The sequence below is a fragment of the Schistocerca americana genome, chromosome 1 (genome assembly GCF_021461395.2).
Source record: "Schistocerca americana isolate TAMUIC-IGC-003095 chromosome 1, iqSchAmer2.1, whole genome shotgun sequence".
NCBI lineage: Eukaryota > Metazoa > Arthropoda > Insecta > Orthoptera > Acrididae > Schistocerca > Schistocerca americana.
The window spans coordinates 415,086,545-415,100,889 of record NC_060119.1 but is presented as its reverse complement, the minus strand read 5'-3'; the positions used below and the strand labels follow the sequence as shown (position 1 = coordinate 415,100,889).

At 40.0% G+C, this 14,345-nt stretch overlaps 1 protein-coding gene across 3 annotated transcripts in view; it reads left to right on the top strand.

Annotated features, from left to right (window-relative positions):
- Positions 1-12,862, top strand: part of LOC124602204 (unconventional myosin IC) — a 415,107-nt gene extending 402,245 nt beyond the window's left edge. For all 3 annotated transcript variants that reach the window (XM_047136305.1, XM_047136304.1, XM_047136306.1), the window contains 2 exons: positions 7,014-7,113; positions 12,589-12,862. In XM_047136305.1, coding sequence (XP_046992261.1) covers positions 7,014-7,113; positions 12,589-12,603 — 115 coding nt within the window. In that variant the 3' untranslated portion in view covers positions 12,604-12,862. The remainder of the gene's footprint in view (positions 1-7,013; positions 7,114-12,588) is intronic.
- Positions 12,863-14,345: the final 1,483 nt, after the last annotated feature.

Below are 14,345 nucleotides of genomic sequence, written 5' to 3'. Positions count from 1 at the left end.
CTGACATCTCACTGTGCATTGGGGTACCACAATCCAGCCCCTATTATACAATATTCCTCCTCTTCAACCCTTAATAGTAGCCAGACCCAACCTAGCTGACCTTTTTGGCATAGCACATCTACCAGAACTCCCTGCCAACACTCCACTAAATCCAGAGCCTTAATAGTAGCCAGACCCAACTTAGCTGACCTTTTTGGCATAGCACATCTACCAGAACTCCCTGCCAACACTCCACTAAATCCAGAGCCAAAACTATCTCAGAACACGGTTAACCTTTCCCCACAGAAATTTAGCTATGTTGGGCCTGTCAAAGACTTACTTTCCTTCTCCAAATCCCTACAATGGAAACACTTCTTCTCCGCCAATCACTCCAACTAAAGCCAACCTAATCCCAATATTGAATCCTGTGTCTCCCACATGGTACCACCATCTAACCACGTTACTCCCCCCTCCAACCTAATAACCTCCAGGTCACCTTCCAGGAATTATTTACTGCCAACATGGTCTCACCATCCTTCACCAGAACCCCTCCTAAAAAACCCAGCCTTTTAGCAGAAGAAAGGACTGTTGTACACGGCATCAAAATGGATTCTGACCAAATTATCCTAACTGGAGACAAAGGTTCCAGCACTGTCATTACGAATCGCAGTGACTACTTGGTGGAAGGCCTCCTCCACCTAGAAACTGTGTCAAAGTGATCCCATTCCTGAAGTCCAACATAGCTTCCAGTCTCTGCTTAAAGCCATAGGCCCTTCCCAGAATATCTCCCCTGAATCCATTTCCCTTTTCACTCCTATGACATACTGCACACCCACCTTCTACATGCTTCCCAAAATCTACAAACCCAACAATGCTGGATGCCCCCACCCTCCACCCCAACTCCATTGAAAATAATCATTATATTCCCACTGAAAGAATTACAGCCTCATTGACCAACACCTCCAACTAGTTGCCCAAAAATATAATCTCCCACACCAAAGATACCAACCACTTCCTTCTCCGACTCTCCACTACCCCCACCCTTTTACCTCCTGAATTGCTACTTGTCACTGTTGACATCACTTCCCTATACACTGAATCCCCCTCATGCCCATGGTCTTCGGCCACTGTGGCCGAGCGGCTCTAGGCGCTTCAGTCCGGAACCACGCTGCTGTTACGGCCGCAGGCTCGAATCCTGCCTTGGGCATGGATGTGTGTGATGTCCTTAGGTTAGTTAGGTTTAAGTAGTTCTAAGTCCTCAGATGTTAAGTCTCATAGTGCTTAGAGCCATTTTGCCCATGGTCCTGCCGTTACTGAACACTACCTCCCCAAACGTCCTGCAGACTCCAAACCCTCTACCTCATTCACAGTACTAGCTTTATCCTGACATACAACTGCTTCTGGTTTGAAGGGGAGGTATAAAAACAAATCCACAGCACAGCCATGGGCACCCTCATGGCACCTTTTTATGCCACCCTGTTTCTGGGACATCTAAAGGAAAGCTGTCTAGCCTCTCAAAACCCCAAACACTTTGTCTGTTTCAGGTTAACTGATGAGATTGTCATGATCTGAACTCAAGGCCAAGATACGCTATCATCATGTCTTCAAAACCTCAACACCTTCTCTCCTATCTGTTTCACATGTCCTCCTCAACCCAGTGTGCCACCTTCAAGGGATGTGGGCCTCCACTCTGATGGCTCCATCCATACCTCTGAAAAATTAAACCCACCAATCTCCAGCAGTACGTATCTTGCCCAGAAAACTGAACATCTCACAAAGGTCTTCACAGACAGGCATTATCTCCTAGACCTAGTTTACAGACAGATTTCCTGTGCCATATTCCAATTTATGGAAGGAGAAAATATAAAAATGCAGTAAATGAAGCAGGCAAAAAGGAATACAAACGTCTCAGAAATGAGATTGACAGGAAGTGCAAAATGGCTAAGCATAGATGTCTAGAGGACAAATTTAAGGATGTAGAGCAATATATCACTAGGGTAAGATAGATACTGCCTACAGGAAATTTAAAGAGACCTTTGGAGAACAGAAAACCACTTGTATGAATGTCAAGAGTTTGGATGGAGAACCAGTTCTGAGCAAAGAAGGGAAAGCAGAAAGGTGGAAGGAGTACATAGAGGGTCTACAGAAGGGTGATGTACTGGAGGGCAATATTATGGAAATGGAAGAGGATGTAGATGAAGATGAAATGGGAGATATGATACTTCGTGATGAGTTTGACAGAGCACTGAAAGACTTGAATCAAAACAAGGCCCCGGGAGTAGACAACATTCCATTAGAACTACTGATAGCCTTGGGGGAGCCAGCCGTGACAAAACTCTACCATCTAGTGAGCGAGATGTATGAGACAGGCAAAATACCTTCAGACTTCAAGAAGAATAGAATAATTCCAATCCCAAAGGAAACAGGTGTTGACAGGTGTGAAAATTACTGAACTATCAGTTTAATTAGTCATGGCTGCAAAATACTGACACAAATTCTTTACAGACAAATGGAAAAACTGGTAGAAACTGACCTTGGGGAAGACCAGTTTGGATTCCACAGAAATGTTGGAACATGGAATGCAATACTGACCCTTTGACTAACCTTAGAAGATAGATCAAGGAAAGGCAAACCTAAGTTTCTAGCATTTGTAGACTTAGAGAAAGCTTTTGACAATGTTGAGTGGAATCCCTCTTTCAAATTGTGAAGAAACACAGGCTATTTACAATTTGTGCAGAACCAGATGGTAGTTATAAGAGTCAAGGGGCATGAAAGGGAAGCAGTGGTCAGGAAGGGAATGAGACAGGGCTGTAGCCTGTCCTCGATCTTATTAAATCTGTATATTGAGCAAGCAGTAAAGGAAACAAAAGAAAATTTTGGAGTAGGAATTAAAATCCACGAGGAAGAAACAGAAACCTTGAGGTTTGTCCATGACATTATAATTCTGTTAGAGACAGCAAATGACGTGGAAGAGCAGCTGAGCAGAATGGACAGTGTCTTGAAAGGGGGATATAAGATGAACATCAACAAAAGCAAAACAAGGATAATGGAATGTAGTCAAATCAGGTGATACTTTCGGAATTAGATTAGGAAATGAGAGTCTTAAAGTAGTAGATGCATTTTGCTATTTGGGGAGCAAAATAACTGATGATGGTTGAAGGAGAGAAGATATAAAATGTAAAGTGGCAAGGAAAGCGTTTCTGAAGAAGAGAATTTTGTTAACATCGAGTACAGATTTAACTGTAAGGAAGTCTTTTCTGAAAGTGTATGGAGTGCAGCCATGTTGGAGGTGAAACATGGACTATAAATAGTTTCAACAAGAAGAGAATAGAGGCTTTCGAAATGTGGTGCTACAGAAGAATGCTGAAGATTAGATGGATGGATCTTGTAACTAATGAGGAGGTACTGCATTTGTAGAATTGGGGAGAAGAATAATTTGTGGCACAAATAGACTAGAAGAGGGGATCGGTTGGTAGGACATGTTCTGAGTCATCAAGGGATCACCAATTTAGTATTGGAGGGCAGCGTGGAGGGTAAAAATCAGAGAGGGAGACCAAGAGATGAATACACTAAGCAGATTCAGAAGGATGTAGGTTGCAGTAGGTACTTTGAGATGAAGCAGCTTGCACAGGATAGGATAGCATGGAGAGCTGCATCAAACCAGTCTCTGGACTGAAGACCACAACAACAACATTCCCATATATCTCCAATCCTCTCACCATCTCCAAGAACCAAAGGAGTGCCCCCAGTACCAACCCAGACTGGAACAACTGAACCATATCCTTCAACAACGCTTTGATTATCTATAATCAAGCTCTGAAATGAGGAATGTCCTACCCAACTCCCCCATTGAGTGGTCCGTTGTTCACCCAACCTCAAAAACATCCTAGTACATCGCTATGCCACTCCCAACCTTCACCCCTTACCACAGGCAACATATCCCTGTGGAAAACCGAGATGTAAGACCTGCCCAGTCCACCCACCCAGCTCTTCACCCAGACACCAGGGCACCTATGAAAGCAGCCACGTCATATACCAATTCTGCAGCAATTATTGCACAGCTTTATGTGTTGATATGACTAGCAACCAGCTGTCAACCATGATGAACGGGCACCGCTAAATTGTCGCCAAGAGCAAAGTGATTGCCTTGTGGCACAACATGCTTGATTTCAATGGATGCTCCACAAGCCAGCCACCTGGATCCTCCCCTCCACCAGCAGTATTACTGAACTGCACAGAGAGGATTTATCCTTACCTAAGGTACCCTACCATTCCCACATCTTCCACCCAACATTTGCCATCTGCTCTGTCCTATGACATCCTTTCAATTCATGTCTCCTCACTCTCATTGTGTGCTGTTCTCTGCCAACACATGCACCAGTATTTTCCCCCTTTCTGCTCCTCCCCTTTTCCGCTTCCTACGCCTCCCAAACTGCCTTCTGATGCTGCTTCTGGCAGCCTTGTCTTGCCACCTACTTCCTGCATGCTCCATCAGGGGCAGTGCTGACTACTTGCCCCCCCCCCCCCCCCCCCCCCCACACACCTATATCCTGCTCTCTCTCTCCCCATTCCCCACACCACTTCGGATTGATACCTTCGCACAGCACGACACAATGTATTCTGGCCAAAGCAGCCAATACAGTGTTTTCCTTCCTGAAGCAGGTTTTGGCTGAAAAGTCGGTGTGTAACAGTCTTTTTATTGTATCTGTCTGCAACTCAACATGTCATCTTTACAGTGAGTAGCAACTTATGCTTTTCATAATGTTGATGATAAGAGTTAAAAAATCCCAAAAAGAAACTGAGATACTCTGAAGCAACATTGTATAAGTGAAAGCTCTACTGCATGTATGTTATTTGTTGGCAGTGTCAAAAGATTCATTGGGTTGTTCATGGATAAATCAGATTTTTAAATATGAAAAATCAGTGCTACTAGATTGCAGTGATGACAGGAAAACCTGCAGATGAACAAGATATCTTGCACGATTTGCTGAACTCAACATAAGCTAAACATAACTAGTTGTGTAATATTGAGTTCAGGACAAAGAACTAAATATTAGTTGTACAAAAGCAATTACCAGATAGTTCTATTGAATTGATATTAAGGAAATGTAATTCATTTGTCCATTACAAAATAGTTGTTCAACCAGTTCTTGAGTTATGCTCATCAATTTAGTATCCTTATAAGAGACAATTAATATGGCAACCGAAGAAGATTCAATGCAGAGTTTTGAGTCTGTCATGGAGATACTACTAGAGAAGCATATTGCTCAAATTCTGAGAGAGGATTTTCCAACAAGAGCTGAACAATGTATTGCACTGAAGTGCCAAAGAAAGTGGTACAGGCATGCGTATTCAAATACAGAGATGTAAACAGGCAGAATACAGCACTGCGGTCGGCAACACCTATATAAGACAACAAGTGTCTGGTACAGTTGTTAGATCAGTTACTGCTGCTACAATGGCAGTTTATCAAGATTTATGTGAGTTTGAATGTGGTGTTATAGTCGGTGCAAGAATGGAGTGACACAGCATCTCTGAGATAGTGATGAAGTGGGGATTTTACCATACAACCATTTCATGATTGTACCAGGAATATCAAGAATCCAGTAAAACATCTAATCTACAACATCACTGTGGCCAGAAAAAGATCCTGCAAGAACAGGACCAAAGACGACTGAAGAGAATCATTCAACATAGAAGTGCAGCCTTCCACAAATTGCTGTGGATATCTGGGCCATCAGCAAGTGTCAGCATGCAAACCGTTCAATGAAACATCATCGATATGGACTTTCGGAGTCAAAGGCCCACTCATGTACCCTTGATGACTGCATGACACAAAGCTTTATGCCTTGCCTGGGCCCATCAACACAAAACATTGGACTGTTGATGACTGGAAACATGTTGCCTAGCTGGACAAGCTTCATTTCAAATTGTATCAAGAGGATGGACATGTAAAGGTATGGAGTCAACCTCATGAATCCACGGACCCAGCAGGGGACTGTTCAAGCTGGTGGAGGCTCTGTAATGGCATGGGGCATGTGCAGTTTAGGTGATATGGGACCTCTGATATGTCTAGATACAGCTCCAACAGTTGACATGTATCTAAGCACCTTGTGAGATCACCTGCATCCATTCATGTCCATTGTGCATTTGAGTGGACTTGGACAATTCCAGCAGGACAATCTCTTCTGAGTTCAAACACTTCCAGTGGCCACCAAACTCCCCAGACATGAACATTAATGAGCATATCTGCAATGCCTTGCGAGGTGCTGTTTAGAAGCACTCTTATGGATGTATGGACAGCCCTGCAGTATTCATGGTGTAAATTCCCTCCAGCATTACTTCAGACATTAGTTGAGTCCATGCCACGTGTGTTGTGGCAGTTGTGTGTGCTTATGGGGCCCTACACAATATTAGGCAGATGTATCAGTTTCTTTGGCTCTTCAGTGTACTGGTATATCTGAGCATATATCTGGAACAGGTGACCATAATTGTAAACTTACGCAAATTATTTATGATGCTTTCTGACATTCGTTCTTCCCATGCAAAATCTGTAGAAGGAACAGGAATACTGCAGTGAAAGGCAGACTACTCTCTGCCACACATTTTAAGGTGGCTGACCAGGCATAGAAGGAAAAGAAATAATAAATTAATCTAAGCCTAACTAAGGATTTGGAAGTGATAAAAAATGACTGAACTATGTAGTTTAATACCAACAAAGCAAGATATTTGTTCTGCTTGAAGGTGGTTCTCTTTCCCTTAAAAGCTGATAATTGTCCTGGGTGTTCAGTGTGGCCAATATTTGGAAACAATTTGTGTGTATGTGCTCTAAATACACAAAATTCACTTATATAATTCAGCTTCCACACTGATTTGTTTAGAGTGTTGCATTCAGGGAGTTATCTTTCATGAGCTAGCTTGCATTGCATTTACTGTGTTACAATAAAATGAATTATGCTTTCCTTAGTGTCAGTTTTTAAAAAAATATTTGTGCCTCCACCACAATTTCATATTTTTTTAATTTTTTTAAAAAGGATATCACACAACCTGATTGGTGGCAAGCAAGGTGTTATTGATATTACAACAGGCCCTACACCAGCAATCAGCAAAGGAAAAAGTGGTCATCTTGTTGTGGTAAGTAAGACTGTTATAAAAGAAATTTGAAATTGCTCATACAAAACTAAAATAATTTTTTTAGTTCAAGAATTGTGCATAATGAAACAAGTAGTCATTGTGTTAATGACCAAATATCAAATGAATTCATTTTATTTGGTGAACATACATATTTTCAGGTATTCAGAATGCTTTCCAATGATTCAGTCTACTCTGTTAGCCATAATTGCACTTTGCTTGTGATTCAGTTTTGTATATTCATATTTGCAACTCAACTTGCCGTCATTCTCTCTTGTATGGTGATGTACGTGTTGGTGTTCCACACTTGTCATTCTTTTTCCCCTTAATTTGCCTTGTTTAACTACTTGATAAACTGCAAACATTTTCAAGCTCAGGTATAGATTCTAACCATAATTTCTTGCTTAGGAACTGCATATTAAAACTGAAAAAATTACAGAAAACTAAGAAATTAAGGTGGTAAGACCAGTGTGGGGCGACAGAATCATAAGATAAAGAGTGTACCAAAGAAAGCATTAGGCTGTTATGAACTGAAAGAGAGGAAAGGAATAAGACAGAAAATGGGTGAGTGGACTTGTGAGATGGTGTAGTAAGGCAGCAGGGTAACCTGTAAGCACAGACACAAAGCCCAGTAGAAGCCTCTGGATAACAAAGGAGATCAAGGAGGAGGAAAAATTATAAGAACGAAGTAGGAGAAAGGAAATACGTGTGTTTAAAAAATTAGAATGGCAGAAAGTGTAAAATACAAAATCAGCAAAGGCTAGAGGACAAATGAAAAGCTGTAAAAGCATGCAGAGCTATGAAAAGATAGATGTTGCTTATAGGAAAATTAGAGAGACATTTGGAGAAAAGTGAAGCAACTGTACAAATATCAAATAGTAAGCCAGTATTATGGAAAGAAGGGGAGGCTAAGATGTGGAAGAAATACTTACAGGACCTACAGAAGGTAAACAAACTAAAAAACAATATTATAGGAAAAGAAGACGAAATAAATGAAGATGAGATGGGAGTTGCGATATTACAAGAATAGGAACCTGGACTGGATATGTGACCTTTGGGAGAATCACCCATGATAAAACTATTCCATCTGGTGTCCAAAATAATATGGAGGCAGGCAAATTACTTTCAGAATTGATAAATAACGTATTAATTCCAATTTCGAAGGCAGCCGATCCTTATATTACCAAAACATCAGTTTAATAAGTCATGTCCGTTAAATATGAGGGTACTTCAAAAAGTAAGTTGCACATCATTAAGGCAGGCCAAATAATACTTATTGGAAGCTGCACAGAGTAACCCAGTTGCTACTATTTTGCAGCGTAGTCACCAAGTCTTCATTAGCAGTAAACAGAATATTCTACCAATTGTTCAGTTCCTAGACAATAGTAATCTGTTCTTTGGTCTTGGAGCCATTCAAGAACCACTGTGTGAATGTCGCCTTCTTTGGAAAATCTGTGATTGTTGCAAACTGTTCCTCAGTTGTCTTGATGCTGTTATCTGTGGTCATTGTTGAAGGCCTTCCTTCCTGATTAGCATAACCCATGCCCGTGTAGCTTTGGTCAAATTGTTGGTGCCATTTCACTACATCTAGATGATGTATAGCATTTGGTGCATATACCACTTGAATTTCACAGTGAATCTGTGAGTAATTTAGGTGTTTTGTCCACAAGAACTGTACTGTCCTACATACATCAACTCTGGAGTAAATTTCCAGTTGTTGCGCCATTTACTCCTGCAATGTGATGTGTCTGTTATCTATACTACAGCAGAAAAGAGAAAATGTTTCGGATACCTCTACAAGAAATGTGAAACTTTTACTCTTTTTTGACATTCCACAGCACTTGTTGCACAATGGTCCTAAAGTGGGACAACATGTGTAACTTACTTTTTGAAGAATGAAGAGATGTGGAAGCTGACCCTGAGGAAGATAATTTTGGGTTATGGAGAAATATAGGAAAGCATGAGATAATACTGACCCTCCAACTTATCTTGGAAGGTAGATTGAAGAAAGGCGAATCTAAATTTACAGCATTTGTAGGCTTAGAGAAAACTTTAAGATTGTAAACTGTCCTGCACTCTTTGAAATGGTAAAGGTAACACAGGTAAAATGCTGGAAGCCAGAGGTACTCTACAGTTGATAGAAACCAGCCTACATTTATGACAGTTAAAGGATGTGATAGGAGGGGGGGGGGGGGGGGGGGGGGGAGGAGACTTGAGAAGGGAGTGAGACTGGGTGGTAGCCTACACCCCACATTATGCAATTTATATATCAAGCAAGCAGTAAAAGATAATGAGGAGAAATTTGGAAAAAAAGAATTAAAGTTCAGGAATAATAGGTGAAAATCTTGTGATTTGCCAATGACATTGTAATTTACTGTTGGAAATGGTAAAGGACAAGGAGCAGCAGTTGAAAACATTGGAGTGTCATGGGGGGAGCAAATAAAAGTAAGTTAGAGTAATAGAATGTAGTTGTTAAACTAGGCAGTGGTAAGAAAATTACTTTGAGAAATGATGGATTAGAAGTAACAGAAACCTGTTTGCTATTTGCAGATCAAAATAAAGAGGATATAAAATGAAGACTGGCAATAGTAAGAAATGCTTTCATGAAAAACAGAAAGATGTTAACATTGAATATAAGGAAGTCATTTTGAAAATATATGTCTGTACTGTAGCTCGCTATGGAAGTGAAATGGGCAGAATATGCAATATAGACAGAAGAGAATAGAAGCTTTTGAAATGTGGCACTATACAAAAATGGTTGAGTTAGGGGGCAGATCAAATGGCTAATCAAGGGATATTAGATTGAAATGTGTAGAGAAAGCTTTATTCTGCAATTTGACTAAAAGAACATGCCAGTCAGTAGAGAAAATTCTGAGACATCAAGTGATCATCAGTTTGGCACAGGAGGTAAATGGGGAGCATACTACAGTAAACACATTGAACTGGGTGTAGGCAAGCAGAGATGAAGAATCTTGTACAGGATACAAGGTGCGTTCCATAAGTAATGCGACCAAATGCATAAAAAATCATTTATTGAATATATTCATAGAAGGAATCAAAAATTTTCAAAATAGCACCCTCTTGCTTCAATACACTTCTGGAGGAGGTGTTTCCATTCGTGGAAGGCATCCTGGAATGCCTTTTCCGGAATGTCCTTTAGAGCTGATGTAACATGCGCCTGGATGCTTTCAATCGTGTCCCAATGTTTTCCTTTCATTACTCCTTTTAATCGAGGAAACAAAAAAAAGTCAGCAGGAGCCAGGTCAGGACTGTAGGGAGGCTGGGGAACCAATGGGGTCTTGGTGCTGGCCAGGAAGTCGTTGACAACGAAGGCGTGTGACTCGGCGCGCTGTCGTGGTGAACTTTCCACGTGTCCTTGTCCAGAGCGAGTTCCTCCTTTTCAGTCTTTTGAGCACTTCCAAGTAGAAAGCTGAGTTCACTGTAGTCCCAGTAGGTACTAATTTGTGGTGGACAATGCCTCTGATGTCAAAGAAGCCAATGAGCATGGTTTTGATCCTGGACTTGCTCATGCGTGCCTTCTTGGGGTGGGGTGATGATGGGGTGTGCCACTCTGAACTCTGCCTTTTTGTCTCAGGATCGTACTCAAAATTCCACGACTCATCACCAGTGATAACTGAGTTTGAAAAATGAGTATCATTTTCACACATTTCCAACATTTCTCGGCACCGAAGCCCTCGCATGTGCTTGTGTTCGTCGGTCAACACTTTTGGGATGAGTTTGGCAGACACCTTTCTCATGTTCACATCTTCGGTCATAATGCAGAAAACGGTTGTTTTTGATATGTTTAGAGTTTGTGCTATCAATTGAAGGCTCAGCCGTCTGACAAAGTTAAAACAATCACGCACACGCATCACATTTTCAGCGACTCGTGTGGTTGATGGCCGTCCACTGGAAGGTTCAATGGTGATCTCCTCTTGGCCCTCTATGAACGACTTGTGCCTTTGGAAAACTTGTGATTTGGACAAGCAATCAGTCCCAAAGGCATGCTGAAGTAATAGAAATGTTTCGGTGGTGGACTTCCCAAGTTCAACACAAAATTTGATACCATACCGGTGCTCTACAGAATGATCCATTGTGCCGTGTTACATAAACTCAAAACGGGGTTGACGGGAACGCACGTCCTGACTCTATGGCAGCTTGCAGCTGAATGAGACAAAGAGCGTTTTGAAGCTAACACCACCCCTCCCCTCCCCTCCACTTAGCCCAGCCGGTTACAACATGCTGTGGTGTACCGTTGTGTCAGAAAAAAATTGGTCGCATTACTTATGAAACGCACTCTGTATAATAGTGTGGAGAAGTATGTCAAACAAGTCTTCAGACTGAAGATAACAGCCACCATATTTTCTATTCAATTATTCTGACAGAGTAGTAGTCCACAACTGTAGAAACATAATGTATTTCTGGCCTTTTTTTAAATTGCTGTTTATACAACAGGATTTTTTCAGTAAATCTGCAAAACACACACACACACACACACACACACACACACACACACACACACACACACACACATGTTTTGTTCACTTGTTGGTTGTGCTACTATATTTCTCGACTTCCAGAAAACCCATGATACATTTCTAGTGAGAAAATATTTACTTAGGATGAGTTGGATAGGATATGTGCTTGATAAAAACCCTTAAAATATACAAAATCCAGTATATTATGGGTTATCACCATTATAAATGGAATTATTATCTGATTTTTCTTACACAAGTAGAATGTGGCTCTTACTATTCATTATTATGTACAACTGAATGGCAGACAATGCGTGGCTCTCTAAGACTGTCTACAGATCATATATTTGTATCCAGCAGGGTCACATTGTTTGCAGTTTGTTAAAAAATACAGTAAGACTTGTGGAAGATCGGCTTTTCGTGCAAAAACTGACAGTTGACACTCAACAAAAATAATGGAATACACATAAGTAGATAAAGAGATCAAACGAAAGTGGAACAATCACGAATCTGGCTGCGGGGAATGCAGATGACAGACAAATTTAACATGGAACCCCTAAGTAATTGTAGCTCAGCCACAAAGTAAATCTCTTATGAAACCCTCCTGTAATCAATTATGGAGTAATGTTTGACAGTATGGTACCATTGCAGACTGGTTCAGAGGAAGGCAGAGAGAAGATTCAGAAAAGAGCTCTATGCTTGTTACATTTAATCATTGCAAGAATGTAACAGAAATGGTGAACAAACGTACACAATTGGTGGTGTTAAGATGCAAGTACTTAGATTTCAGAGATCTAGGCACTGAAAATAGTGAGAATATGTGTTCTGATGCATGATAAGAAGCATATCCCTTCTTTCAATATCCACCTCACAACATGATCACATGGATAAAATTAGAGAAATCCGTAAGTGGACCGAGAAAATGGTTGAGCAGGGAGGGAATTTCATGTAAAAACTAATCATACATTCACAATTTAGCTGTAACCCTGAACTTTTGTTACAGGTTGCATCTCCATAGAACAACTGCATGGAAGAATGTCCTTTGTACAAAAAATAAGCAGAAACCTGTGATACGTATTTTTAATTGTTATGAACTTTGTGCCATCCAGGAAGTTTTAATAGTGAGGTGCTGCAATAAAGTAGTTATATGTAATTTACAGTTAAGTACTATTGCATTTTATATTATGTACAGCAATTTATTTATGAATAAGGCAAATGACTGTTTATAAGATTTGTACATTTTTGTTCAAGTATTGTATAAATGTTTTATTTTGAAACTTTTCTTGTCTCTCACTCCAAAAATTTTGTTTTATTGAATTCACTAACCTTAATGAATTGAAAATAAAACTTCATTTTGTTATACATTTGTGCCTCTAATAGACAGTACTAAACATTGGTACCTTGTTATGAACCTAATCAGAAGTTCTATGAGGCAATAAATTATATTCCAGAAACACAAAGTGCTCCTTTCCTTATCCAGTAAAACAAATTTTCCCAACCTAATTATTCCTGTGAATTGACCAGAAATAAATTAAGTCCTAAAATGCACTAAGGTGACCTTCAGAAACGATACCTGTCACATTCAGTAATACATATAAGGTACAGAATATACTGATATATACAGAAAAGACCATCCTATATACAGTGTAAGGTAACCTGCGGTGTCCAGGATGTTTTGAATGGCTATTGTTGGCAGCTAAGGATGGGCAATCTGGATTAAAAATTCAATGACTAAGAATGAATGCACAATCATATCTCCGTTCTGTCACCTATGTTACATTTCCTTCCATTAGGCTTTTTCACATACTGCCTTTGGCACAGGCATGTGAAGTGTCTCACAAGCATGTAACAAAATAATTGCTTAACATGATTGCACATGAACTCTCTATAAACATACTGTGGATTTTTTTAAGACAAATGTGACAAAGAGCTTGCACCGTCACCACAAGTTTGGAATAATTGGCAGTTAATCCAAGTAAATGATTTTTACAGCCTTGTTCGAGGAAAGGTAACACAGTCAATAAACACAGTAACAGTTGGACTGCAGCAAAGAAAAAGTATAGTTTTAACTGTAATTCAACAACCTACTTTAGCCCTTAAAATTATGTAGATCATGAAACTGATTCCAGTTAAAGCTTCATAGAAACAAGTGCACACAGTTTGCTGTAGGTATCAAATTGCTTGTAACAAATAAAGCACAACTATAGAAAACATTAAGTTAAAATTACTTCTTTTTCTTTTAAAAGTGATGACAATTGTAGGCTAAGCATATAACGTATGCTATAGCAGAGGAAAGAGGACAGTGTGGGTAGGAATAACTGTATAGATTGAGACAAAGGAAGAAGGGAGACTGTCAAGTGTGGAAGAGTGCAATAAAAACAGGAGGTTTGTATAACACACATCAGCGGTTAAAAAAATAAATAAATAAAACTTATAAAAATGTCATGACATGTTTTTGTGTGCATAAACATGGCAAAAGTGTTAAGTGTATTATTTATGGACATCTTATTCATTATACATGCAGTAGTGTGCTGTATAGCTGACTAATAGAAAATTTCATTTTTTATTTCATGTTTTTGAACATACTGATGATAATTTTGCAGTGTGAGTATCTGGAGCTTGCACTACAGAAGTAACAATCCAGAGTAGTATACAGAACTCCACTTGGTAATTTTAAGTTATTCTTAAGGCGGTTGGTTTCTTTCCGAACTCCTTGACTTTAAACAGAATGATATAATAGTAAGTAGAGATTTTAATAAA